Raw genomic sequence first — 26,037 nt, 5'->3', positions numbered from 1 at the left:
GCCTTCGGGCCCCCGAAATAAGACAGAGTTCACATCAATTTTCAACCTGAGTCTTCCCGTTATTTATGCCCTCCTGCTCTAGCATAGGTAAGACGTGCGGAAAAAGAGTCTGACACTTCGGCCAGTTCGCGTACTCCCCATCCGGGAACTCATGAGCCATCGTTTGTATGAAAGCCTGGTGCCATTTCCTTTCTGTATTGGTTGACGCAAGCCATATTCGTGTGGCGAGCTGGACCAGCCCGTGCATCTCGAACTCGTCCTCGCGTTGCGTCATGCCTACTAGCGAGAAGGCGCGAAGCACTGCCACATCTTCCTCAAAATCTACGTCCTCCTCTTCTAAGCAGTTATCCAACAAATCATTTCGCCCCTGATTGTCCTTGTCTATATAATGGCGAACCATAAACTCGGGGATGCCTTGCCGATTAAAGAAGCTCATAAACGAAAGAAGACACGCTGCCGACGGTCGTTTCTGATGTATATGGTCAAAGGAGATCTGCCAGGTTATAAGCACGGAGTTCGACGCTTGCTCGTCGCGCCGCATGTCTGGAACCGTCTTGTAGAGTAGCTGTGCTCGTTTCTTTACTGTTTTAAGCTCGTTAAGATACTTCGCGACGGACATGCGAGGCTTAAGCCGGTTAATATAAGCTGCTGCTTGAACAATAGCAAGCGGGATGCAGTCGAGAGCGTTGGCAAGCTGTATCGCGCCATCACTTGGGCCATCTCTCAGCTTGTTCTCTAGAAGCTGGACAGCCTCTTCGTCGCTCATTATCCCAACCGCAATAATATCTTTCTCATGGCTAACGAGACTTCGCGCAACATCGGCATTGCGCGACGTAATGAGGATGGCGCCGTGATCGCTTTGGGGTAACAGAGCAGCCAGGGACACCTTCTCTTCCTTGTTTTGCATTTCGATCGTGATATCCGTGTCAGTATTATCAACGATCATTAGCCATCGTCCATTGGCCTCGTCGCACAACCATCTACGGACCAGTTGAAGCGTGTCTACGGCGGCAGTTGGCTGAAGGGATAGACCGACTTCTTGGGCAATGTCGCTGAATGCCGCCTTAAGTCGCGCCGAGTTGCTCGCATGCATCCAGAACACCCATGTTTCAGGCGACTTTTGCCGAACCCGATGCGCATATTCGATCGCGAGCTGCGATTTCCTGCACAAGTAAGTATAGGCTAGACCTTGCGGAGGTTGAATCATACCCAAACCCGCCGAACCCTACAAGCGCCGCGCGACCCGCTGGCTGCGAGCATCGCTCGTTAATCTGTTCAAGAATATTACCGCGGTCGACGAAGTCGTTGTCTCTGGGGAAGGGGACGTTTGAGGATGGTTTAAGTAGCGTTTGAGGGTTACCTATCGATGTTCAACGTTAGCGCTTCGTGGCCAGGGTAGAGCGAGGAAGGGATTTTGTAAAAATCCCGTAATTTTAGCTGCACAGATCTGCAATATACGGACGTTGCCTTTATACAAATTAAGACATACCTTGCAGGTCCGATCTGTGTTCATTGCCTCGCGCTTCTGTCCCCTTTAAAGGCTTCAGTATCTTTCTTCTGAGCCGTAGATACGCGTGTTCCTCCCCCTCCCCGTATATGAGCGGCATGAAAACCCCAAAGATCCCCAGTAAACAATATGCCTTATCCTCCTTAACCGTCGTTCTGCGTTTCGCTGCCCAGCTCATTCGCTCGTCAACGCTAAACTCGGAGAGATGTTGTCCTCTCAATACTCCGATAGGAATCTTGGTGATCTTATGAATTTCCTGCTCCAACGTTATCCTACTACCCAGCCGCTTACCCTCCTTGGAAAAGAATTCAACGGTGGCCGGCGCGAGAAGCTCCTGCAACGTCCAGCCCCGCGCGAACCATCGGCTCCGTCGAAAGGAATCCTCCCACGTTATCCGGAACGCTTGGGCATCAGCAAGCTCATCTAGGACCTGGACATCTGACAGATATACGTAGCACTTGCTTGCGCGCTGATACCAGCGGAACATAGAATTGATGGCCGTGCTGAGCTCATCGCTGGTAGACTTGTCGATGCAGCAGGTATCTACCCAGAAATACTGGAGGCCATCCGCTGCAGCTCTCCCGCAACAGAAGCGGATTTTGGCGTAGCCAGTCTTGTCCTTGCCTGTACCGGCCACCAGCTCATTATACGTGACTTCTTGACCATCGGTCCATGTGTGCGATAGGATGGCATACGGAGGAGGGTCGTCATCTTTGAAAGAAACCAACTCGAAATCGCCGTCCGGTGAGCGCTTCAGAAGACGCATCGTGGCGCCCGCATGCTCTCCCACGAGCAAAGAATGTTGGTTGAGTTCGACCGCAATGCAAGCTAACTATCGTGGTGAGCCAGGAAGCGCAAAGCAGTACATATCTCGTGGCCTGCTTAAAGGTTCGTGTATAGCATTGCACAGAACACATCGAGCAGGCTGCAAGCGGGCGCTCGATGGGCGGTTGGGGCTCACGTGCGCGCGGGACTAGCGCCAAAGTGCGGCCTCGATTTTTGAAGGGGTCTTTAGCATTGCAACATTTTGATTGGCTGATTGGAGGCTCTTTTATTAAATACATTCGGACCAGAGCGAAAAGGCCAGCATCCTTACCCAGGTGGTCAAGCTGCCATCTAAGGTCCTGAACCTGTCGATCCCCGCCTAGGGCGGCCTTGAGAATTCAAGGTAGGCGCGGAGGCTAGTGTCTGAGCGGTTCATGCTCGACACAAGCCTTGAGTTGCGGCCCAATCCGAGGAACGTTAGAAATTTGGAGATTCTACGTCAGCATGGCTAAATTACAGCTATCCTGTTTCCGATTTTTCTATACAGTTAGGAAGTGGGGTTCTTGTTTTGTCAATGCTACTTGATGAGGCATTAAGCCACTACAGAAGCGCAATGAGCTTAAATATTCTATTGCTTCGCTCGGTATACAACCTTTCTATATCTATCTACAGTTCGACAAGTTTTCGGACGGGATGCACGAACTTTCTAATGGATACGAGGCTATCCGGAGCGACGCCATCATGTCTGCCTCTAGCGATTCGTGGTATTATAGGCTAAGCCAGAGTTCTCTATAGAAGATGTGAAGCGTAGATAAAGCTTAGGATTTAAGACCTTTGTTCCGAGATTATCCATGCTTTTTGGGGTTATTAACTTTGTTATAATGAAAAGCACTGGCTTTGATTAGCGACCGACTGTTCTGTGACTTACTCATCTACCAGCAATTCCTTCGTCTTGCGCCTTGAGTAGGTAGGGCGCGGGCACTTCCGGATATATTTAGGGAAGCAAGAGAGGAAATCGAATTCGTTTCGTCTATCTCTGAAATACAATAACTCTTCAATAATTCTTTGTTCAATTGCTTCCTCAACCTAACGGAAGAGGACGAATATCTCCAGCAAAAACATAACCGTACGCGCCTCCTACCCCTCTCCGCCATCCATTCCGAGTGCTGTGACTGACAAGGCTAATGTACCCAGTACACTGCCTCGAAATGCTCGTCGAAGGCATAATGTGCAAAGCCGACGAAACCCCGTTTACGCTCCGCTGGCTAGAGAACTCGATCCTGCCCACCGGTAACCGCACCATAGCGCACGAGTGCGTGAACTGGGATCGATTGATAGAGGGAATGGAAAAGCATCGTGTTGATCCGTTCGTGCCGAGGGTATTTGTCCATCCCAAGTTTGGTGAGCCGGATAGAGAGAAGCTAATGAGTTGATGTTTATAGCTCCCGTGGGGCCCAATGGCAAGAACACAATCATCGAGAACCGGATCGGGTTCACGCCAAACGCGACGCAGCTGGATACGTCGAAGTTGGGGGAGGATGACTTTCGGAAGCATGGCCATGGCGGGCGTAAGCATAATGAGTAGATCATTCTGAATAAAAATGAGCGTACTTCTTCTATATCATATGACTATCTCGTGATGCCTTGAAGCATTACCAACACTAGAAATCTCGGCCCCAGAAGGAGACCCGCTCCGGCAAAGCGCTCATACTCGCCATGTCGTGCCGTAAAAAGAAAATCACGCCAGCATAAAAGATTTCGGAGGGTTTCAACCTGATTTTCTAACATTTAGAGTCTGTATAACCAAGGGAAAATAATAGTAGTCATGTACCGCCGACGTTTGTATGCCAAGAAACCCGACACTCTCTATACTCAACACTTTTTCTAGCTTCATTTCGCCAAGCCCTGCCGATCTAGGTAATTTTTGCATCTTGGCAGTTTGAAGGGAATCTGGGGTTGGGGGTTAGAGAACGCCAAGATTCCATGGCTCGACACTTCTAACCACGCCGAGTCCTGCGCATCTAGGAACTAGGGAGTTCGGCCCACCTTATCATGTGGAATTGATCAAATCTCCCTGCAGGTGTACTCTACGTGCAATTCTAAGAAGAAAGAAGACCCACCGATAGCAAGGACGATATCTTAAAGACCATAACATCGCCGTTGTCCACATAGGGAGGATATGGCCACTTCATGTCCTCATGACTGAAGTAACATATTATCTCTAAGGTTTGGGGACTTTTTTATATTCAGTTGGAGACCGAAAGCGGCGATTCACGCGATATCAGATCTAAACGATACTAGCGTCTCGAGCGCCGCCACTAACGCACGAGCGCCGCCGCTAAAGGGGATGGGCCGCTCATCCCCGCTCTTTTACTGCTTTCGTATAATTTCGCGAACGAGATTGGTAAATCTAGAGGGAGACGGCGGAGTTAGAGGCGGAGTATAAGAGATCGGACGGTGGACATAAGGATAGGTCTCGATAGCAGAGTAACCCAACATAAGTATAAAGAGCTATTTCTCACTCTCCAACTCAATCAAATCAACCATCATTCTCCAACATCTCAATCACACTTCAAACCCTTCCCCTCGTCCATCTTCCCAACCAAGCCTCCTTCCCACGCACTCCAAGGTCTACCAGCTCTCACAATGTCCCAAACCAAATACACCTCCAAGCTCTCCCAAAAGCTCATCCTCGTCCTCGGCGGCACCTCCGGCGTCGGCTTCTGCGTCGCCGAAGCCTGCCTCGAGCACGGCGCCGCCGTCTTCATCTCCAGCTCGAACCCCGCCCGCCTCGCCGCCGCCCTCGCCCGCCTGCGCGCCTCGTACCCCTCCCTCGCCGCCAACATCACCGGCGCCACCTGCGACCTCGCGGACCTCGACAACGTGGAGGCGAACCTCACCGCGCTCTTCGACGCCGTCACAGACAACAAGGCGAAGAAGATCGACCACGTCGTCTTCACGGCCGGCGACGCGCTCAAGCTCCCTGCCATGGCCGAGGCGACCCCGGCCGTGGTGCTGGCGCCCGCGAACGTGCGGTTCATCGGCGCGATTATGGTCGCGAAACTCATCCCGACGTACATGACGCTCACGCCGGCGTCTTCTTTTACCCTCACCAGCGGCTCGATCACGCAGAAGCCGTTTCCCGGGTGGTCGATTATCGCGGGGTGGGGCGGGGCGGTGGAGGGGCTAGCTCGCGGACTAGCGGTTGACCTTGCGCCGCTGCGGGTTAACACGGTTACTTTGGGGGTGGTGCAGACGGAGCTGTTTGATAGCTCGCCGGCGGAGATGATAGAACATGCAGTTGAGGGGTGGAAGCAGGCGACGTTGGTGAAGGAGATTGGACGGCCGGAGGATGTGGCGGAGGCGTATTTGTACTGCATGAGGGATCGGTTTGTGTCGGGAGCGACTGTGGAGACGAATGGGGGGAGGTTGCTGGTTTGAGGGAGAGGAGAGAGAAGGATGGGCATAGTTTATGTTAAATGAGAAGGGGTGATAGAATTGTAGAATAAGTTGTGGTATACCCGTCTTGCTTCAGATTCGTCCTGTTTCTCCACTTTTACCTTCTCTACTCTGCCGCATCAACCGCTTTTCCATTAACAATGAAGTTCTTTTGCACCCCGACCGTCTTCAAACCCAGCACCTCCGTAGTCTTCCGATCAATGAACTTCTCTTCATCCGGCACAATCACCTCCGTATAGTACGGGTCCTGCATCGCGGCCATGAACATATCCCAGTCCTTTACCTCCATCTGCCCGCAGCCGTCGGCATCGACGGCGCCAGGCAGGGAGAGGAGTGATGTTGGAGTTGTGTGAATCTACGAGGTAGGGAATTGAGTATAAGCTCGTAACGAAACATAACGAGAGAAGTAGTGGAACTTCAGGGAGGGAAGTGAAGGGCGTGAAGATGAAGGGAATTGTAGAGGTACCTGCATGTAAGAAATGAAGCCATGCTTTAAGATCCATGGTACAACGAGGGGCGCATGTTTCTTTTCCCAGTGCTCGTAAAATTCCTCGTGGGTGATGTCGGGGTGTTTCTTGAGGAAACCAATTACGCGGAGGGTGTCTTGGGGCATGCTGGGGTCTACCGGAATTGGATCTTTTTTGAGTGAATTGAAATGGGAGGACGCTCAAGGGAAGTGATGACTGGGAGAGTGGCGGTGAGATTGAATATGACAGACCGGGAAGATGTAGGACTTGAGAAAGTAGATGCCTAGTACATGTATAGTAGTTGGTCAAGACACATATGTAGCTTAAAAATAGCGTGAAGCTTGGAAAAGTTGCTGACGCGGATTACTAACCTGTACATCTCAAGCACGTGATGTTGACCCGCGTTGGATGTCCAGATGTGGTTGCACTTGCGGGTGAGAAATTCCCGACTGGAGGAACGAAAATACCTTGAAAAGATATTGATCCCATGTCTTCACGTCGTGACCACGATTGAACAATTTAAAAAGTGCCCAAGGTGAACTGTAACAAGCTGTTTTGTATGCCCTCCACCATACCATGGATTGGAATCTCGTGAGTATTTGTGCATGGAAAAAGACCGCTAATCACCGTGCCATGCTGTTGATCATTTCTCGCTGTGTCGCCCTGTCCCTGTTGGTCTCGCTCAATGGTGGAATACCTGCAGTACGGTTAGCGATAATAATTGAGTGCTGAGGGCACCCTATACTCACTCCGTAGATCGCCGACAACGTCCTTCGCTGGGTCGAACGTTAGTATGAAGACTAAGACTCAATTGATGGATAGGTATCATACCTTTTCCGAAGTACACCTCCTCTAGATCAGAATATTAGCCTGGTTCTCATGTCAAGTTTGAGAGAAGACTCACGCAGCAGGTTCCGCATCTTCAACTCCATATCTTCGACCATCTGTAAATCCGCCATTAGCAACCAAGCATAGTGGATAAATCCTCTCGTATGAAGCCATCCTACCTTTCCGATATTAGCCACATGGCTCCCATCATCCTCAACTGCCATGTCCTGCTCCACCTGCCTAACCATGTTCCCACTCAGATCCATTATGCCCAGATTCTCCGCCTCATTGCCGAGACTCAGAATGACAGTGCTGGTGAGCTTGTAGTGGGCCGTCCGGGCGCGGTCCTGGGCGTCGAAGACGTGGATACTATCCCAGCTGCCGTTGCTCTTGGGAGAGGGAGAGACAGCTTGACCACATCAGCTCAAACGCCCCCTTCTTTGAGGACAAATACATACCCTTCTTAAGCAAAACACACCCCGCAAACCCATCGTCCATATCCCAAAGGTAGACGCTCGAAATTCCGCCCTCGAAGTATCTACCACCCCTCGTCAGCATTCGTCCCCACAACCCCCCACTTCCTTAGGATTGTTACTCACAGCTCCCGATACACATCAAACGCCTCATTCGCCTTCACCTCCATCTTCCGTATCCGATCGCTCGGCGCAATGCCCTCCCCATCATCCAGCGGCGGCTGAAACTCATTACTCCACGGGCTCCGCCAGCTATCACCGTCCCGGTTGTAGTCGCAGCACAGGAAGTCGCGCTTCGTCTTGAGGCATTGCTTGACCGCAAGCGGGATATCGACGGATTCGAGGAGTTCTTCCGTCAGAGCGGGAGCGAGTTGGCAGAGGTAGTCGACGTTTTGCTTGACGTCTTTGGGGTTAAGGCGGCGGAGCAGGTCGCTAGTTTTCAGGATTAGTTGGGGGCTTTTGGAGGAGAATGCTGGGGAGCATACAGAGCGCTGTCGAGAGGGTCTGCGGAGGCCATGGTGTCGAGGGAGAAGCGGGCGGAGGATAGATGCCACGGCGTGTGGAGCATCGTCACTCGAAGTGGGCTGTGACTTGGCGCGACGCTTGGAGCAACGCCGCGAATGTCGGGGGTGCTGTGGTGTTTCTCACTCAATCAAGACATCGATCAAGATGACGAAGACTATAGTTCAAAGCTCAGACTCATAGATATCATTCACCGTCCCATCGCCCCTTCCCCTTCCATCCCTTTCAAACCTCCCTTTCCCTCACTACTTCGGCTTCTCCCCACTCCCCACCACCTCCCCAAACAGCTGCACCGGAGCCTCATTGCTATAATTCTTAGCGTCCGCAAAGATGGCTCCAATCTCCTCTTCAACGCCTGCCGCGGCTTTGAATGCATCCAACGAATCCCACACAAGCTCCGCCTTCACCGTGTACGGCCCCTCGGCGTATGTCTCGACGTGATACCGCTGCAGCCCGCGCGGATACCAGTACCCGACGACCAGCGGCAAGTGCGAGGAGAGGTAGTAGTCGAGGTCGAAGGTCGAAGTCGCGGTGCGCGGGTAGAAGATTGAAATTACGGTAGGCATGGCTGTGGTGGGGGTAGTTGTAGCGGGGTGAACTGAGGGGGAATGTTAAGATGTTTTAACAGGGGAGAATGGAGTAGATGAAGCCTACTTGAAAGATCGCTTATGATGTGTATGGATGCGGCGAGGTTTTGTATAGACTTCTTCTCTATGTAGGTAGAAGTAGGTATGTTTTCGACTCTTATGTAGCTGCGACAGCACTACAGTCACGTAATTCACCCCCCCCAACCAGCATTCCCGAGGCACTGTCCGCTCCACGGACTAATCCGCGTTCGCTCATTGTTCGACCTTTGAGCCCCTCAGGACAGCGTAAATTCGTTCTGCGCGAGTTAGTCCGTGGGCCGGATATATCCTGTCTTCCGACCCTTGAGCTCCTCCTGACAGCATACATCCGTTGTTTCGGAATCATTACTCGCGGGTTAGAGTCGTTAGCAATAAGAGGTGGAGTACAACACGCACGGTTGGCTAATGACATCCTCCGACGGCTTTTTACAAGTCCTACATTGGGGTTGAGTCTTCAGGCCTTGACTAAATGGTATAGAACATAAAGGACTCGAACTCCAAAGAAATATTTGCGGCTCGAAAATCCCATGGGTATCATGTCAGTCATGTCGTAAGATCGGCTATCGGCCTTGGGTGTGTCCCTTACGGCGTTTCCCCTTACGGCGTTTCCCTAGTTCTTCAACGCCGAATTAGCATCGTGTCAGTAGCATCGCCACGGCAACGTGATGTCGTGGCTTAATTTGGTGCATGTGGCATTTTAGAGTTTAGGTAAAGTAGCAGCTAATATAGTGTTTATGCGTCAACATCCTATTCATCGCCTAACATGGAGTTTTCCCGAACATGAAACTTTATCCGAACATTGAAAGTTTATCCGAACAGCGCAACTTGACACAGCAATATGTCTAAATATGAGTAGACATCTGATTCGGCACGGATGTACTGCCTACTCCGTGCCAACTCGACGTTGAAGATTTAGGGAAATGCCGTAAGGTCGATTGAAGCCCTATCGGGTTTCAACGATCTGAGGTAGATAAGTCGATATCCCTTTGGGGTGGTGTAAAGTGCCGTCTGTGGTGGTATCCAAGGTCGGGATCCAGCTTTCCTAACTTGGCGCTTCTCTTCTCACCAAGTCTAAGCTGACCTCTTCTCCTCCAATCATTCACTTCCACTGTACGCGTATCGCAATAGAATTGCATCTCGTTCACTCGTGCCAGCTCATTCCATCAGTGAGTCACCAGCCCTGTTTCGAAAGCGAGCACCATGCCGCTGTGCATTCAACAGCAGCCTAAGAGTGGGCGTGGACCCACATGGCTATCAGTATGCAGTCCTCACCGGTCACTAATTTGCTGAAGTGCTACGGTGCTACGTCGCGTCTGCGTTATGTTCCTCGTGTGCCAATCTATTACAGAGAAGGTGAGGGGTGGGACAGAGTGGGAAGGTGCACGAGGCGAGGATGTTGACGTTGGGATGCCCTCCTTCTAATTTCGCCTTTGTCAGTCTCCTCCAGTTCATCTTCTGTAATCTTCTGTCTTTATCGCTCTACTTTGGACTTCTTTACCCGTAATCTTAATCGTATCCGTGGACCTATTTCAGTCAAGACTGTGATTTCAATGAACTACTCCCGGAAACAATGCCACTATCACAGCTGTTCACAACTCAATGTTGTATCAGAAAGCGCGCGAAAGGTCGCGATCGTGTCGAGGAATCTTAAGGATCAACGCACGCGCACCAATGCCAATAAAGACAGCCATGTCTTGCTTGACGAAATAAGGGACGTTTGCGAGAAAATCTCATTAGAGACTAACAACTTTCACATGGTTCTTAAAGCGAAGGGAACACCTCCACACCTTGAAGATTCCATACAACAGCTAGCGACGAAATTTGCAAGCAGATGCTTCGATCTTCGTCCAGAGACAGCTAAGGTCCCGAACAACCCCAAATTGCTTGCCACATTTCTGAGGCAGTCTAATCGCATAACGCTGTTGAGTAGATTAAGCGAATGGCAATGTGATTGCCTGCAGCTGCTCATAGAATTTGATAGGTGGACAGCTCGGTACGTACCACGCGTTTGAAATGAGATAAAACGCAAGGTTTCAATGTAGCCTTACAAGCACTGACATAGGACATGTACATCTATTAGAACCGGCCAGGAGCCTATTAAAATACTATCAGCTGAAAAGGTCTCCCGCTACAGGGTTCGAGAGAACGAAACTGCTCCTAAAGAGGACATCGAGTTGTTTTGTAAGAGGTATTTGGATCCAGAAATAGGCATCCAATTCAGACCTTGCGATTACAGCTACGGCTTCTCAATGTCCTAGGACCCTGTATGATCCCTTCTCCGTCCTCAGATATCGATAATCCTCAATGTACTAGGTTGAATTGGATCTATGCCACATACGGACTATTCCACTGCCTGGGGACAAGATCGAGGACTATTTGAAGAGTGTGGTAAGCACCTGGCTGAAACTACGTCTTAGAGAACATAATACTGACTGCTCGCAAAGTCGCTTACCGATATGAGTGGATGTGGAAAGCTGCCATCTTTGAACTTGATGTTCGTGCCCCAGTTTCCCCGTGAGAAATCGTCGCTAAAACACTTGTGCAGTGTCGGTAGTTGGCACATGTCTAACTACCATTTAATCGTACCCTTTTCTAGACTACAATTTCTCAGTATTCTGAGGCACTTCGATATTCCATCTGCTTACCTGCAGATCTTATTCACGCAAACCGCACAGACATTGAGATACAAGCACGAAGGCTCTTTGGAAAAGCATAGTAAGTAATGTAAACCTACTTCAAGCTCTGAGTAACTCTCAAAGTCATAACTAGGACCACAGGCTTTATATACCGATCGCCATCCACCGAGCTGCGAAAAGCAAATTGGGCTTTATTAGGAATGGGACCGACAGAGTCGGAAAACATTCTCGCCAGTCTGAATTCCATGAAAATGGAGAGTTTCCATCCCGTGCATATTCCAGTCTGGCTTTGCGAAACCCAAACTGACAAAAATTCGGACTTGATCAAGCGGCATGCGTCTGATCTTCGGGATTCAAATCGTAAGTGCCTTGCGACTAGGTATCATCGTAAAATGATTCCTGATCGGGAGCTTGACTATCGCGAGATGACCACGGGTCTCATTGCCATTACCTCACAGCTTTCGCTGCTTCAGTTGAGATTTGAGAGTAACATGGACTCCTTGAATTACATTGCGGAATGCGAATGTTGCTTCAGTGAGAATGAAAAGGTCAAGGGAGTCCTTCAAGAAAAAATACACCAACTGGACGTGGAAAATCGAGCTTTGCTGGCCGAAGTGAAATGCCATCAACGGATTGCACAGTCTCTAATGCAATTGGTAAGCTGTTCCAAACCTATTGAACTATGCCCTGGGTCTGCACCTAACCTGTCACTCAAGGTGTTCAACATGATCACCGAAAGAGACAACGGAGCAAACCTGAGCATGGCAAAAGCGTCGTGAGACCTCGCCGAAGCTACGAAAGCTGATAGCTCTGCGATGCGGACTCTTGCGTTCATGAGCATAGTATTCCTGCCAACAACCTTTGTATCGGTAAGCCACCACAATACTATTAGTTTCGAATACCTTCACCAACAGCCTCTAACGCTAAGAATCTAGTCCTTCTTCTCGATGAGCATGTTCGACTGGCGAGCTCCACAATGGACGTCAATTGTTTCCAAGAGAATGTGGATTTACTGGACCGTGTCTATCCCGCTTACGCTCATCATTATCGTGATCTGGCAACTATGGCTGGTAATTTTCCAACATTGAATGTCGTCGCACACGGCTGATATTCTGCAGCGTATCGATATCGATCATTACCAAAAGTCAACGCAATCGAATAGCGTTTCTTCTGGACCAAAGACGGAAGACTCTTCTACTAAGTTGAGCCCCAAGAAGGTGGCGGAGAAGATGAGGGAATGGTCTCGTCTGCGAATGCGCAGACGAAAACCCTCAAACGATGAAGAGGCTGGCACGACGGAACAAGCGAGTTGATTTCCATCCTACCATCAATACGCATAGTATCGCTCAGTGCGGCGGGCGACGATCAGATACGACCAAATGGCAAAGCAAATATACGAGCTGTGAAGGGTGTTTCAGATGCGGTTTCTAACTCACGTGCATACCATGTGAAAGGCTTCATGGTTCCCCTCCTTTCTACTCGCCTTGATGCCATGGCGTTTCAGCAGCCGGTTTACAGGCTTCGAAACGATCTTGCCACCTTCCTACTCGCACGCATGCCTGCTTCTCTATCACCAGAACAATTGCAAACTCTCATGCCTACAATACACCTTGACTTGAATACCCTCACTCTTACAAAGTGCAGTTGCCGTTAACATTGAGTGCGCGGCAGGCATCAGTCATGACCTGCATAGAGCAACGCCTCCTAACCTTTCACCCCAATCGGAGAATTAAGGCCGAGACAATGCCTAGGCTTTACGCCAAGACTAGGATTTGGCAATACAATAGTTAACCGACACGTCCGTTACGTGAGCTGGGCGACCCTTCACACTTGGACCTCCTATGCATGAATGCATGGCTTGCATCATCAAAAATCTGGGGTATTGCAACCTCAGGGTCTGCCATGCTAGTGACAGGGTGGCGAACCGTTAACGAGGTCACCTGGCACAAGATTCTGACAGGCCGCGCTGAAGGGGTGGAGTGGTAGGGCAGGGAGGTGGGCAACGCAGCGCAATAACGCGGTTCAAGGGGCTTGGATCGGGAGGTTGTTTAAAGCGACTGGGCGCTAGCCATCCCCACACGAACTGCCAGATAGAATAAAATGTCCGGGCAGCGGCGGACGGCGGCCCTGCATGACGACGCTGGCGCCGCGTGCTGTGGTTGGTGGTTGCATTCGCAAAGCGTGGTGGGAAGGCGGTGTGGCGGTGAAATGCATCTGGTGCCTGCGTCGGATCGGCCTCTTCGGCGGGGCACGGGCAGCGCAACCGTCGCGCAACTGCCCGGATGAGCTGGCGTAGTGCGAACCGGGGCCCGTGTCGCGGCCAATACGAGGCCTCGCCCAAGAGCGGCGTGGCTGCGGAAATTGCTCGCTGACGTCGCCGACAACACCCGCGAGACGGGAGATGAAGACGAGGAGCGTTTTTCTGCGGTTTTGATGGGCTGGAGACGGCACTGGAGCGGCTGGAGGCCTCAATTGCCGCCGTTGCTCTCGTCGGCGGCCTTGTGACCTGCATCGTTCATGAGGTGTGCACGCGAAACCTTGGAAGGCGCTGTGGATGGCCGGGGAGATTAGATAGCCTAACCCGTGTTGAGCAGTGGACCAAGGCTGTTCAACCGCTTCCAGCACTTCCCCAGATCTTTCATTTCCACTCGCCCACGCACGCCCAACCCATCATGATCGTAGCCTCGTCCGCCCATCCCCAAAGCAGAGGCCCAACCGCAGCGCGTTGCCATGCTCATTTCTCCCCCTGATGCTAGCCGGACGCTATGGCGCCGTACCTGCGTCTGTCAAAACCTCACCCCTCCCGCTCTCGTGAGAGACCTTCTCCAGCAAGGCCCTCTGTTCCTCACAGCCTCTCAAGTTTGGCATCTTGCCTAGCCACTCGTTTGCAATTAATCTAATACCGGCTTCACTCGTTCAGCCGTCCACCCTCTATATCTCTTCTTAATTTCACCAAAATCCCCATATCAACAAACCCCGTGCTCCGTATTATTTGATCATGAAGGGTGCTTTTGTCGCGGCTTCGGCTGCTTCGCTGATCGGCGCAGTTGCGGCGTCGCATCAAGGCCATGTGGGCTTCCATAATCGTAGGGGCATCTACGGTTCCGCTCCCGTTGGAACCGCCGTGGGAACTGGTGCGCCGTACCCGTACGGCGAGGTGTGCTCTGTCTACACCTCTACCTACACCGGAGAGGGAGGATGTATGTTTGACTTACTGTTTCCTCCGCTTACATTGAGATTCTTCAATTCCGAACCATCCGCGGATAAAGGATTTATATTAACATCATCCAGGGGTCCCCAAACCCACTACATATGCTGCCAACAGCACAGTCTACTTGGCCCCATCTCCCATTGCCGCCCCCACCTCCTCAGTGGTTGTTGTCCCCGTCCCTACTCCTGAGGTGACGACCTGCGAGACCCCAGGCACCTACACTTTCCCGGCCAAGACCATCGTCGTCATAGAGACAACCACTGTCTGCGGTGCCAAGACCACCGTCGTCCCGCCCGGAGAGCACACCTATGGCGGCGAGACCACCTCCGTTGCTACTGAGACCACCGTGACCTTGCCGTACGCCACGACCTCGAGCGTCGGCTCGACTATCACCAGCGTCATCCTGACCACGACCTACGTCTGCCCGTCCGCTGGCGAGTACACTTTCGGTGCTACTACCTCCAGCTACTCCGAGACTGCCACCGTGGTCTACCCCACCATCTCTACTTTCACCCCGGGCACCTACACTCACCCCGAGACGACCGTGACTATTATTAAGACTTCCGAGATCTTCGTCTGCCCGTACTCGCCATCCACTACGAGCTCCGTCTACGTTGCGCCCTCGTCGTCTGTCGTCGCCTATGTGACTCCCTCCTCGAAGGCTGTCTACTCCGCTCCAGCTTACAGTGCCCCTGCGTACTCTGCCCCGGCACCAGTCTACTCGGCACCAGCCAAGCCCGCCTACAGCGCGCCGGCCTACAGTGCCCCCGCTAAGCCCGCTTACAGTGCTCCCGCCTACAGTGCCCCCGCTAAGCCCGCTTACAGTGCTCCCGCCTACAGTGCCCCTGCCAAGCCCAGTGCTCCCAGCGTTTCCTATGGTGGAACTCCCCTCCACAAGACCAACGGGAACCAGTGGGCCATGACCTACACCCCCTACACCGAATCCGGCTCCTGCAAGACCGCAAGCGAAGTCATGTACGACATCGGCGTAATCAAGAACCTCGGCTTCACCACCGTCCGCACCTACAGCACCGACTGTGGCGGACTCGAGAGCATCGGCGCTGCCTGCAAGGAGCACAAGGTGCTGATGATCCTCGGCGTGTTTATTAAGGACGCGGCGACGTTCGAGTCCGGCTGCGACGAGCAGGTCGGCGACATCATCACGTGGGGCAAGGCGGGCAACTGGGATCTGGTCGCCATGGTCGTCATCGGCAACGAGGCCATCTTCCACGAGTATTGCACTGCGGGCGAGCTGGCCGCCTACATCACCAAGGCCAAGGCGAAGATCCAGGGCGCCGGTCTGCCCAGCACCGTGCCCTTCACGACCACCGACGCCGTCTCCGCCATCCTCGAGTTCGGCAGCGCGCTCTGCGACTCCATCGACGTGCTTGCCGCCAACGTGCAGCCCTTTTTCACCAGCTCGGTGTACGCGAACAAGGCCGGCGAGGAGGTCAAGAAGCAGCTCGAGGCCATCTCGGTCGTCTGCCCCGGGCCGGCCGCGAAGGGCTTGTACAACCTGGAGTCTGGCTGGCCGACCGGCGGCGAGCAGAACGGCAACGCGAAGCCTGGGAAGGCGGAGCAGAGGGCGGCGATCAAGAACATCATCGAGGTCTGCGGGCACCAGAGTGTGATCTTCAGCTATGGGAATGATGAGTGGAAGGCGCCCGGGCAGTTTGGTGTGGAGCAGACTTGGGGGTGTGCTGACAACCTTGCCATCTAAGTGTCCTCGCGGCTCTTAGAGTTTGAGGTGGTGGCGGAAGGACGGGAAGGGAAGGTTGCATATGCATAGCCAGGAGTCTCAACTATCACATTGTCAAAGGGGGATTTTGCATATGGGCGGGGTTGTTTTTTTTTTAAAAAAAAACAGTAGTTCGAGGAGGGTCTGGGTCTATTGTATCATTAGTACCGCTCTGTCAATACGTCGCTACGTTATGTGTTTACGCTTCCTGCTGGTGCGTTTGTACTTTTGGGGGGCAAGGATGGAAGGGATGTCCTTTGGTTATTTTTTAGTGTCTAATTTCGAGATTTGTTTATCTGACCACCCAATCTACAAGTTTGTTTTTGGGTATGTAAGTTTTAAGGAGAAGTATTGTGTCCGCGCATGTTGATCGTAGGCATTTGAAATGGACGCATGATGAAGGTATATCACGTGCTGAGAGTATCAGGCTTAGCGCTCTTCAAGACCCACTTTTCTTATGAGCTCCACTCCTTAAACTCAACCTCATTCCATCCATCGCTCAGCATGAAGTTTTCGCTTTCTTTTACGTCTCAATTGCCTACAGATCATCCTCAAGGGCCCTAAGAGGGATGACTAAAACGATCCCCTGCCCTGCTAATCAATCGTAGCTTTCTTCTTCCATGGTGGCGGAATCTTCACATCCTCAGATGCGGAAAGGCTGCAGCCACCCAGCACCGCCCTTCTACAAAAGAGGAGGGAATGCATTGTCTTCGGCTCGGGTAGCTCGTTATTGGCTCCTATCCGTATCAGGATGCATCTTGATCCTAAAAAAGATGTGTGGAACGCCACGTTTTCAGCCTCGCAGCAAACGCGGGAGAGATCCCAATGGTATTTAGAGCGTGGCTCCCGTCTTTTGTTCCACTCCTCTTTAGCTGTTAATTCTTTCAGGGTGCTGGCATTTGCTTTTGAAAACACGATGGATCCGAATATTGTTGTGTACACCAGCGTCACCACACCAGATGAGACGCCACCACCCCAAACTATCCCTAGCAGCAATGCAATATCAACAACCTTCACTGCAGCATTCAGCCCCTCACTTAGGTCGTCTGCCACAGCTATATGGTCGGCCGGGCCAGCCTCTTTTACAACAAGCTCGTCCCAGACTCCGTCATCAGGTCTCACAATCGTCGCCAAACTCGTCATCGGCATCAGCATCCCGCTAGCAGTGGTTGCTATAGCATTCGGCATCGTCATTTTCTTCCACAGGAGGCAGGAAAAGGGAAAGCTTAACCCAGAAAAAGGACCCGCCGAAACAACATCCCAATACTTTGCAGATAACCCCTCGCCTCTCGTTGCGGAGCTGCACGACCACAGCACGGTTCCAATCTGGCATGAGCTCCCTGGTCATCCATCTGCAGAGGCTGAGAACTACCGTTCTAAATCTGCGAGCTCGTCTGTACACGAGCTTCGCCAGGCTGAGGCCGCGCAAGAATTTGATGCACGCGAGCTACAGCGTCAGGCCTCGTTAGCTGCCTCTGTGCACGCACCCCACGAGCTCTCAGCCTCGAGGTCGCGGCAGGCGACTCCTGCACCTCCAGTCTCTGCTGTTTCTACCATCGAGCCCCAAGGCCCCTTAGTCCCACCAATACCACAGTCTTCAATACCACATAACTCTACCCCCACGACTACGGGTGCACAAACCGAATATCCACAGCGTCCTACCTCTCCTATCGATGACAACGCTAGCGTCCACGTTTCTCGGCATGCATCAACTATTGCGGGTAGAACAACGAATGACGATGCGGAGCTGGCACAAATAGAAGAAGCGATGGCGCGGCTACGGAATCAGAAGAAATTACTACAAGAGCTGAGAGATGTGGAGAGGCAGGAAGCAGAGATGGAGAGACGGAGGAAGGAGTTAAGGAGGGCGAGGGGTGGATCTGGAGGGTCAGGGGATTGAGGGTTACAGGGGTAGTAAAGGAGTGAGTGGTGTGTATATAGGATACCCCTGTGAGACTATACCTATCAAGCTAATCATAACGTATTTTCTGCGACACTATAACACCAAAGTTAACTAGTGTAGTGGCAAGATGACTTAAGAATCTTTTACATGATCACGTGAGTCGAATGTTACGCAAATGCGGAGCAATATGACGAATCCGCGATCGACGTGGCACTTGATTTACAATACTTAGGAATCCCATGCTTTATCCATATTGATGCAACCTCCAAGAAGGCGAAAAGGTTCTGTAACAATGCCAATATGATTGATTCTAAGCCAATAAAATCGGTGGCGGTGATTGGTGCTGGGGCTGCAGGTAGGTACTTCAGGTTCTGTTGCGCCCCGGTTCTTTACCCAGACTTCTCAAATCTAATGACCGCGTATTCTAACCTCTTACTAGGTGTTATCACAGCCGCGGCATTATCACGGGAGAAGTACTTTGATACAATACGCGTTTTTGAGCGGCGTGATGGTGCTGGGGGCACATGGTATGGTTGAACTCAACTCGCACTTCTACTAACAGTAACTTTCGTAGCTAACCATACCCTAGGATATATGATGCCGACCCCACACCACCGATCGAGATAGCCCCCGGAAAGCTTCCACCAGATGTTGATCCTCCGCTGTCAATACCTAAAACCCTCCCAACGTCAACGCCTCCAAACCGCCAAGAACGATTCGAGAAAACGCCAATATATGACTCGCTCACGTGAGACCCACCCAACCAGTAAGAAAGACTTGAATCAAGTCACTAATCCTGTCTCAACAGCACCAACGTCCCCGACATCGCCATGTCTTTCTCCGACATCCCCTTCCCCGGCGGCCCCTTCGTGCCCCACGAAGTCCCCCACCACTACCTCGAAGACTACGTGACCGCCCACAAGCTCGCCCCTTACTTCGTCTTCAACACCACCGTCGAAGACGTCTCCAAACTCCCCTCTCCCGCAGGCCGCGAGCGCTGGAAACTCACCCTCCGCCGCCACGCCCCCGACCGCGCGGTCGACGAATGGTGGAGCGAGGAGTTCGACGCCGTGGTCATCGGGAACGGGCATTACTCTGTCCCTTTCGTATGCTCCCCTCCCTTTCCCCCGTTCCCTCCCCACATTCCCCCTCCTCTTTTTAACACCCCGTCAAGATCCCCGAAGTGAAGGGCTTGAAAAAATACACCACCCTCTTCCCCACGCGCATCACCCACTCCAAATACTACCGCACCCCGCACCCCTACGCCAACAAACGCGTCCTCATCATCGGCAACTCCGCCTCCGGCCACGACATCACCGCCGAGCTAGTCTCCCACGCCGCGCTGCCCGTCTACCAATCGCGCCGCACGGCCTCGCGCTGGGACGGGCCCACGCCGCCGCCGGGCATGGCGTGGAAGCCCATCATCAGCGAGTTCCTGCCCAGCGGGCGGATCGTGTTCGAAGACGGCTCGCACCTCGACGACATGGACGCCGTGGTCTACGCGACCGGCTACCGGGCCTCGTTCCCGTTCTGGAACGCGCGCGCGAACGGCGGCCCGATCTGGGACTACCAGAACGCGAAGGTCGTGAACGGGTACTGGCACACCTTCCTCCACACGTATCCCACGATCGGACTCGTGGGCGTGCCGCGCGTGCTGACCTTCCGCAGCTGGGAGTACCAGGCCATCACGCTCGCGCGGTTGTTCGCGGGCCGGCTGGCGAAGCCGCTCCCGCCCGTCGCGGAGCAGAGGAGGTGGGAGCGGCGGAGGTTGGAGCGGACGGGGCACGAGGGGCTGAAGTTTCATGATGTGCAGTGGGAGACGGGGGAGACGCACGGGTGGCTGAGGGGCTTGTTTGAGTGGGCGGGATTGGGGACGCTGGAGGGGGAGGGGAGGCTGCCGCCGGCGTTGACGAAGGAGGTGGTGTGGGCGATTGAGCATTTGCGGAAGTATCCGGAGCCGGGGAAGGGGGGGAGGGATGAGGGAGATGGGGAGGGAGAGGGAGAGGGAGCAGGAGAGGATGGGTGGGTGGTTGTGACAGGGGCAAAGAAAGATTTGTTGCATTTTGTTTAGGCGAGTATGAGAGAAGATAGATTAATGAAGAGATTAGACTGCACTTTTCATAGAAACATCGATGATGTAGGAGTAGCAATATCTTACCGCCCACGCCGACTAATCCCCAACTGCTGCTCCCGAATCGCATGCCTCGTCCGATCCGACACCCGCCTCAGGATCATCTGCCACTCATTCAGTCGCCGGGCCTGGTCTTCAACAACCCTCTCTCGCTCCACGAGCTCTGATTGCAGTTTCGCATTCCTCAGCTTGATCGCTGAATACTTCGAGTCGAAATCGTTAACCAGCTCCGCAAACGCCCTCAGTCTTGCATTCAATTTCTCCTCCTCCGCCGCCAGCTTCTCCTGCGCGCCCACCAGCGCTATCTCCCGCTCCCCAAGCCCCACATGCTGCTTCCTTAACGCCTCCACCCGCGCCCCCACCATCCGCCGCACCACCACCGCCACACCCTCTTCCACCCGCGCCCTGGACGCCCCCTCATCCGCCTCCAACGCCCTCGTCCGCTCCGCCAACTCCGCGGTACTCCGCGCCTCGTCTTCTCTCAGCTCCCGCCTCCTCGTCCTCAACGCCTCCGCTTGCGCATCCAGGCGCGCCTCCTCGGCTTCCACCATCCTCTCTTCTTCCGCCAGCTGCTTCGCCACCCGCACATTCTCCGCTTCCTGCGCGCGGGCCCCAGCCTCGCGCACATCCAGCTCCAGCCCCCGCGTCCAGCTCCACGCCTCCAGCTCGCGCCGCCAATGGCACAGCCGCCACTCGTACTCGGTCCCATGGTCGCCTAGCATGCACGTGTCGTCGTGGCAGGTTATCGCGAGCGGCGCTAGCTCTTCTGCCGATGAACTTGAGCCGGTTTGCGCGGGGCGGAGGCTGGAGAGCTCGATGGCGGAGTCGCACGCGGACGCGGACTGGGGGCTGTGGCTGCGGCGGGTGCGTGTTTGCGCGCGCGTCATGTAGCATTGCGCGATGGCGGCCGTGGTGCCGGCGAGGCCGATGGCGGCGCCGACGGAGCCGGTGACGAGGCCGACGACGGTGTCGGAGCTAAGGGCGGCGCTGCGGGCGGTGAGGGTGGAAGGGGTGAGGAGGGAGAAGGGGGAGGGGGTGGTGAGGGGAGGAGGGGCGGCGGGGATGGTTTGGTGTTGGAGGAGGTTCTGGGGTGGGGTGTTTTGGGGTGGGAGTTCTGGAGTTTGGGCGATGAAGTTGTGGGAGTCTGGTAGGATGTTGTGGGAGTCCGGTAGTCCTGGTTCGGGCTGGAGGTAGTTGTTTGCTTGGAGGTTGGATATGATCGATTGGGGTTGAATCTGGGGTGCGTATGAGTCGTCTGCGAACCACTCCAGAGCCCCATCATCTCTGAGCTGAGGCGCGCTCTTCGTTTTTCTCAACAAGAGCCTTCGAGTGAGTTTTGTTTGAGATGGTGGCTCTTCCTCCTTCGGAAAAGACCGTGGTGAGAAATCTGGCGTGGGAGTGTGACTAGATTCGTCAGGGAGAGCGGTTGCGAGGCGGTAGTAGTATCTCGATTCTTCCATGACTAGAAGCCTAAGGGTGGCATCATTGGGCGAGTCATAGGTGTTTATATGCCCCAACCGCTCACCGACCAAGGACGTGGCGCATGTGCGAGGGCGCCCATGTCAGGCTGAGGCTAAGTGCATGCATTATGCATGAGCCAGAACCCCTCATTGTTCCTTTCCCTGTTCTAGACGGAGCGTTGGCTAGGAATAAAACACACATACTTCGTAGAGACATTTCTTTAATTGCAAGCATGTAGAAGGCCCTTGAATAGTGATATGAGCCTTTGAACGCGTTGTAGAGGGGCTGTGTAAGAAGCAGCGGGAAAGGAGAAACGCTGTGCAAAAGCATGAGTGAATGGCATATAGGACATGAACGTAGCGACCTTACATCGATTAAAAGTTTCAATTTCAATGCGCTTGATTAGATACAGATATATTAGGTTACCGACAATGGTGACGGAGAAGGTAACTAGGGATGGAGTTGCTGAGATGACAGCTCTGCCAGAGGCATTAGTAAAAGCAGCCACTAATCTACATACAGTAAGGCGCATCTCCCTCAACCTCATCGATTCCCAGGCTGGCCTCGAAGGCGCACAACCACGGCTCCAATCGGAGCCTATCGACCAAATGTCATTGGTGGTAATAACCGGTAAAGCCACAGTTGACAAGACTTATCGCTGCACAGATACGAGATGCATGGCGCCCCCATGTCTCAGACCCCTCACCTGGCATGAACAACAGAACAACGTTAGGTAGCCTTCCTCATCTCGATTTCATCCTTATTCCATCATCATCATCATCTTCTTCTTCTTCTATATATCTGATTCATTGGTGGATACGTGATCCTGTAAGCTACGCTACGCGTTGGAGTGATGCCATGGCGTCCACCTTGAATATCTACAGAGTCCCAGGCAGAACTCTTTCCATCCTGCCATGCGCCTCTATAGAGGGCGGCTGCGAGCTTCATCGTTTCGGGCGGAATCAGCCTTGTCTAGAGGCTGCTACATCAACCGAGATCCCCTCGAATCCACCGGCTACTACGGCATCAGTTCTTTTACCGAAACTGTCAAAGAGGTCATCGACGTTTCTACGTTTGTCATCTCCAACTGTTGCATCTCTCAGGATTCCTTGGATTACTCTTCGGTCTACGAAGACGAGTCAAAATGCGGATGCAAAAATTCCACCCCTTCTTACTCTCCCCGTCGAGCTACTCCAGGCAATTTCCCTCCTTCTCCCAAACTCTTCTTTCGTGTCTCTCACCCTGACCTGCACGGCTCTCGCTACGGCTCTCGGCACCCGACTTTGGACTTCCCTCACCAAGTCAAAATATCTTAACGATCCCGACGGCGAAGAAGAATACCACAGCCTCCTCATCCTCCTCCAACGGGATCGACCCAGCTATCGCCTATGTAAACCATGCGGCACTATTCACAGCCCAAGGCACTCCACCATCTCAATCCCCCGGAATGTCTTAACCAAGCGTGACGCGCCGCCATCAATTATTCGGCGCACGGCGCTTTTTTTCCTCGAGCCAGGGCTGTGGGCGGGTTTCTCGTATCTCATCAAAGGGAACAGGATCGAAGTCGCAGCAGATATAACAGGTCGGACCCGGCGTCCGGCATACTGGCTATCTCATGCACATATTGAATCAGCGACGGCGAAACGCATATGCCTCGCCACACTCTCTTGCAAAGCAAAGTACGCCATGCCACTCACGCTCTACGATGATTCACTTGACGACATGGACTCTGGTTCTTTAGACACTACGCTCGAGTTTGAATATGAGGTTACGCCACTCCGGGGTCGTCGAAACATACTCCTCTTTCAAACAACCTTCACGTTCCGATTCGTGACCAAAGACGCAGATAATCCCGAACAGAGGCGGCTCGATACCGTGGGCAAGCAACATGAGGCCAGCATCTTCTATTTCATGTCGCAATGTGTGGATATGCGACCATGTGTACATGCACCGTCGGATCTTCTTATCGACGAGGCCATGTGCCTTCTGTTCCACCAGACAATGGGATCGCCGCATCGGGCTTGTCTAGTCTGCGATCGGGCGGTTGCAGCGCATGAAGAACTGAATGGGTCTGGCTCTGGGCCAAACGAGGCCCCCATAGGCACAGTCGTAGTATCTAATGCTGCAGCACCCAATAATGTAGCGCCAAATGCTGTAGCGACTACGTCTACGACCCCGCCAGCTGCATCACCTGCATCCGATGTAGTTGAAACTAGTCCCATCGAACTTGGTACATCTGGGATCTCTAAAGGCCAGCTGAGATGGGAATCCCAACGACGATCGAAGCAGGAAGACTGGTATGCACATCGCTCCTGCGACTGTATCCAGGACTTTGAATTGTCTGTGACGGATGGGGCGCCACAAAATGGAGAGCCAAACCACCGCATAGAGAACGTGGAAGTCAAGATCTGGAATATGTTTGGCGAGAGGCCGGGGGAGAGAGATGCGGCGATCAGACAGCCAGGGATGTTGAGGCAGTTGTGGTATGATGAGCAATGGAGCGATCTGTATTAAGTATGCTTCGAGTGAGATTCATGACTACGGTAATTTTACATCTTCAATTCAATATTTTCATTGGCCCAGTGGTGTCTGACTGTCCTGTCTACGGTATCAAAATGTGCGTGCAGCTGGTGAGTTTCAAGACGACGAGGGCTTTACATTGTAGGTGTGATTCTCACTATATATCTGGGGTACTTCAAGATCCTATCGACACCCGCAAAGTTCAGATCTAGGAAGTGAGAATCAAGACCTCAGATATCTTACATCAATTGTGCAGTTCTCCTTGCCTACCCTCGGGGGTGTCTCCAGGTCCTATCAACACCCGAATAACTCACATCCGTCGCACGCGATTCTCACCCTCCAACCTTCGCCATCCTCTTTACCACCGCAGAATGGATTCAGAGCAGAATAAGGGTGTCCAGCCGTCACGCGGTCCTATGGGTGAGGTAAAATGTCCACCTCATTGCCCCACTTTTTCCTCTGTTGTGATATAAAACCACATCAACGTCTCTCGGTCACATCTTCACGCCTTCAACATTCACCTCACCTTGCCTTGCCGTGCCGTCGCGCCGCAAAAAGCCGAAGAACGCGCTAATAGACCAAGAGATAACTACAGCAAGCGCCTAGAATGTCCAACAGCGTCCCTCCCAGCCTCACAGACAGCGTCACCGAAGCGTCCTCCGCCGGCCCTCCAACACCTCCACCAGGTGCAGCTCCGCGGCGCGCTCCCGGCCCAAACATCATCAATTGGCTCCAGAACGTCGCCGCAAACACACCCACCCTGCCGCTTCGTCCTGCCACTCTTCCAGCAGAAGACCCGGAAGCCTGGCCTCATCCTCTTCCGCCGCCAGCACCGCGCCCTAGATTCGCGCAGCTACATCGCCTAACCGGCCCGGCTCCGTTCCCTCCTACGTCCCCTCCGCGTCCTGCGCCTACTACACAGCGTCCTGAGCCTACTGCTCCGCGTGCTGAGCCTTCGACTCCGAGTACTGAACCTACCACTCCGCGTCACGAACCTACCACTCCACGTCCCACTACACCTACCCCTCTCCCGCCAACCATGCCACCAAGACCACACCACCCCCCACCACCCGGCCCCCCCTTCGTCCTCGCAACCCCCCCTCCGCCTGTCCCCGCGCGCCCGCTTACGCCGCTCGAAGCACAAATCATGCGCGCCTACTCAACCGCGCTCCTCGACCCCTCGCGTACGACGCTGCCCTTCCCGCGCGCGCGCCAAGAAGCAGAAGAAGCCGCCATCGCCGCTGGAACAGCGCTCATCAGGACCGGGAGGGTGCGCGACGGGCTGCCGCCGCTGACGCTCGCGGAAGAAGGGGCGCTGGCGGCGGCGATTCGGCGGCTGCTGGACCCGGGGAATGGGAGATACAGGGCGCAGAATGGGTGGTTGGGGAGGAATGGGGGCGCTGTTGGGGGAAGGTTGGGGGAGCCGGAGGGGTTGGAGGAGAGGCAGAGGGCGTGGGTGAGGGAGAGGAGGGGGGAGGGGGTGCAGGCGGCGGTGGCGGCGGCGGGGATGAGGGGTGGAGAGAGGGGTGGTGTGGAGGAGAATTCCGGAAATGAGGATGAGCAGATTTGAAGCGTGTGGCTGAAGGGTAGTGGATTGAGAGCGAGAATTGGAAGTTGGAATTCTTGGTTTTGCTGCCTCTGATGAGCTATTGAGGTGGCTTCAATACGGCTAGTAGTTGTACAAAATGCGATGAGATGACTTCTGATTTGAAGACTTGTTCTATGACATGGTGATCGTGATATTGTATTTCTACACGCCGAAATCTCGTAGTGTGTGTAGGAGTTTTGCG

At 53.4% G+C, this 26,037-nt stretch overlaps 13 protein-coding genes across 13 annotated transcripts; 8 read left to right on the top strand and 5 right to left on the bottom strand.

The window, feature by feature from the left end:
• Positions 1 to 2,402, bottom strand: BDZ99DRAFT_504360 (HET-domain-containing protein). Its single transcript, XM_033724037.1, has 3 exons — positions 1,490 to 2,402; positions 1,210 to 1,360; positions 1 to 1,163 (listed from the first exon to the last, which is right to left on the bottom strand). The coding sequence occupies exons 1-3, from the start codon at positions 2,271 to 2,273 to the stop codon at positions 35 to 37; spliced, it is 2,064 nt and encodes a 687-aa protein (XP_033568859.1). The 5' UTR covers positions 2,274 to 2,402; the 3' UTR covers positions 1 to 34.
• A 904-nt stretch (positions 2,403 to 3,306) lies between these two features.
• On the top strand, positions 3,307 to 3,826 carry BDZ99DRAFT_469396 (uncharacterized protein; the record flags this gene model as incomplete). Its single annotated transcript, XM_033721485.1, has 1 exon — positions 3,307 to 3,826. A coding segment is annotated over exon 1 (202 nt), but the record flags the coding sequence as incomplete, so codon positions are not given.
• A 1,092-nt stretch (positions 3,827 to 4,918) lies between these two features.
• Positions 4,919 to 5,713, top strand: BDZ99DRAFT_402522 (NAD(P)-binding protein; the record flags this gene model as incomplete). Its single annotated transcript, XM_033716290.1, has 1 exon — positions 4,919 to 5,713. The coding sequence occupies one exon, from the start codon at positions 4,919 to 4,921 to the stop codon at positions 5,711 to 5,713; it is 795 nt and encodes a 264-aa protein (XP_033568857.1).
• A 124-nt stretch (positions 5,714 to 5,837) lies between these two features.
• On the bottom strand, positions 5,838 to 6,344 carry BDZ99DRAFT_402536 (uncharacterized protein; the record flags this gene model as incomplete). Its single annotated transcript, XM_033716293.1, has 2 exons — positions 5,838 to 6,086; positions 6,198 to 6,344. The coding sequence occupies 2 exons, from the start codon at positions 6,342 to 6,344 to the stop codon at positions 5,838 to 5,840; spliced, it is 396 nt and encodes a 131-aa protein (XP_033568856.1).
• Positions 6,345 to 6,479: 135 nt separating this feature from the next.
• On the bottom strand, positions 6,480 to 8,084 carry BDZ99DRAFT_469392 (F-actin capping protein beta subunit). Its single transcript, XM_033721484.1, has 8 exons — positions 7,985 to 8,084; positions 7,626 to 7,931; positions 7,485 to 7,564; positions 7,206 to 7,435; positions 7,103 to 7,142; positions 7,030 to 7,050; positions 6,948 to 6,974; positions 6,480 to 6,895 (listed from the first exon to the last, which is right to left on the bottom strand). The coding sequence occupies exons 1-8, from the start codon at positions 8,065 to 8,067 to the stop codon at positions 6,822 to 6,824; spliced, it is 861 nt and encodes a 286-aa protein (XP_033568855.1). The 5' UTR covers positions 8,068 to 8,084; the 3' UTR covers positions 6,480 to 6,821.
• A 121-nt stretch (positions 8,085 to 8,205) lies between these two features.
• BDZ99DRAFT_469391 (uncharacterized protein) lies at positions 8,206 to 8,768 on the bottom strand. The gene is made up of 2 exons (XM_033721483.1): positions 8,676 to 8,768; positions 8,206 to 8,619 (listed from the first exon to the last, which is right to left on the bottom strand). Exon 2 carries the CDS (start codon positions 8,585 to 8,587, stop codon positions 8,267 to 8,269), a length of 321 nt encoding a protein of 106 aa, XP_033568854.1. The 5' UTR covers positions 8,588 to 8,619; positions 8,676 to 8,768; the 3' UTR covers positions 8,206 to 8,266.
• Positions 8,769 to 11,533: 2,765 nt separating this feature from the next.
• On the top strand, positions 11,534 to 12,683 carry BDZ99DRAFT_577333 (uncharacterized protein; the record flags this gene model as incomplete). The annotated part of the gene is made up of 3 exons (XM_033728683.1): positions 11,534 to 11,939; positions 12,219 to 12,353; positions 12,402 to 12,683. Coding segments are annotated over 3 exons (736 nt in total), but the record flags the coding sequence as incomplete, so codon positions are not given.
• Positions 12,684 to 13,950: 1,267 nt separating this feature from the next.
• Positions 13,951 to 16,700, top strand: BDZ99DRAFT_577332 (glycoside hydrolase). The gene is made up of 2 exons (XM_033728682.1): positions 13,951 to 14,483; positions 14,575 to 16,700. Exons 1-2 carry the CDS (start codon positions 14,282 to 14,284, stop codon positions 16,212 to 16,214), a joined length of 1,842 nt encoding a protein of 613 aa, XP_033568852.1. The 5' UTR covers positions 13,951 to 14,281; the 3' UTR covers positions 16,215 to 16,700.
• Positions 16,701 to 16,774: 74 nt separating this feature from the next.
• Positions 16,775 to 18,225, top strand: BDZ99DRAFT_469386 (uncharacterized protein). Its single transcript, XM_033721482.1, has 2 exons — positions 16,775 to 17,060; positions 17,121 to 18,225. Exons 1-2 carry the CDS (start codon positions 16,984 to 16,986, stop codon positions 18,130 to 18,132), a joined length of 1,089 nt encoding a protein of 362 aa, XP_033568851.1. The 5' UTR covers positions 16,775 to 16,983; the 3' UTR covers positions 18,133 to 18,225.
• A 210-nt stretch (positions 18,226 to 18,435) lies between these two features.
• On the top strand, positions 18,436 to 20,617 carry BDZ99DRAFT_552621 (FAD/NAD(P)-binding domain-containing protein; the record flags this gene model as incomplete). Its single annotated transcript, XM_033727067.1, has 5 exons — positions 18,436 to 18,490; positions 18,575 to 18,662; positions 18,725 to 18,883; positions 18,944 to 19,241; positions 19,310 to 20,617. The coding sequence occupies 5 exons, from the start codon at positions 18,436 to 18,438 to the stop codon at positions 20,204 to 20,206; spliced, it is 1,497 nt and encodes a 498-aa protein (XP_033568850.1). The 3' UTR covers positions 20,207 to 20,617.
• BDZ99DRAFT_577329 (uncharacterized protein) lies at positions 20,201 to 21,726 on the bottom strand (the record flags this gene model as incomplete). The annotated part of the gene is made up of 1 exon (XM_033728681.1): positions 20,201 to 21,726. The coding sequence occupies one exon, from the start codon at positions 21,724 to 21,726 to the stop codon at positions 20,290 to 20,292; it is 1,437 nt and encodes a 478-aa protein (XP_033568849.1). The 3' UTR covers positions 20,201 to 20,289.
• Positions 21,727 to 22,546: 820 nt separating this feature from the next.
• BDZ99DRAFT_469385 (uncharacterized protein) lies at positions 22,547 to 24,464 on the top strand. Its single transcript, XM_033721481.1, has one exon. It carries the CDS (start codon positions 22,586 to 22,588, stop codon positions 24,239 to 24,241), a length of 1,656 nt encoding a protein of 551 aa, XP_033568848.1. The 5' UTR covers positions 22,547 to 22,585; the 3' UTR covers positions 24,242 to 24,464.
• A 390-nt stretch (positions 24,465 to 24,854) lies between these two features.
• BDZ99DRAFT_552615 (uncharacterized protein) lies at positions 24,855 to 25,949 on the top strand (the record flags this gene model as incomplete). Its single annotated transcript, XM_033727066.1, has 1 exon — positions 24,855 to 25,949. One exon carries the CDS (start codon positions 24,855 to 24,857, stop codon positions 25,815 to 25,817), a length of 963 nt encoding a protein of 320 aa, XP_033568847.1. The 3' UTR covers positions 25,818 to 25,949.
• Positions 25,950 to 26,037: the final 88 nt, after the last annotated feature.

The sequence above is a fragment of the Mytilinidion resinicola genome (genome assembly GCF_010093595.1).
Source record: "Mytilinidion resinicola strain CBS 304.34 unplaced genomic scaffold BDZ99scaffold_36, whole genome shotgun sequence".
In the NCBI taxonomy this organism is placed as follows: Eukaryota; Fungi; Ascomycota; class Dothideomycetes; order Mytilinidiales; family Mytilinidiaceae; genus Mytilinidion; species Mytilinidion resinicola.
This window is presented reverse-complemented; position numbering and strand designations above follow the sequence as displayed.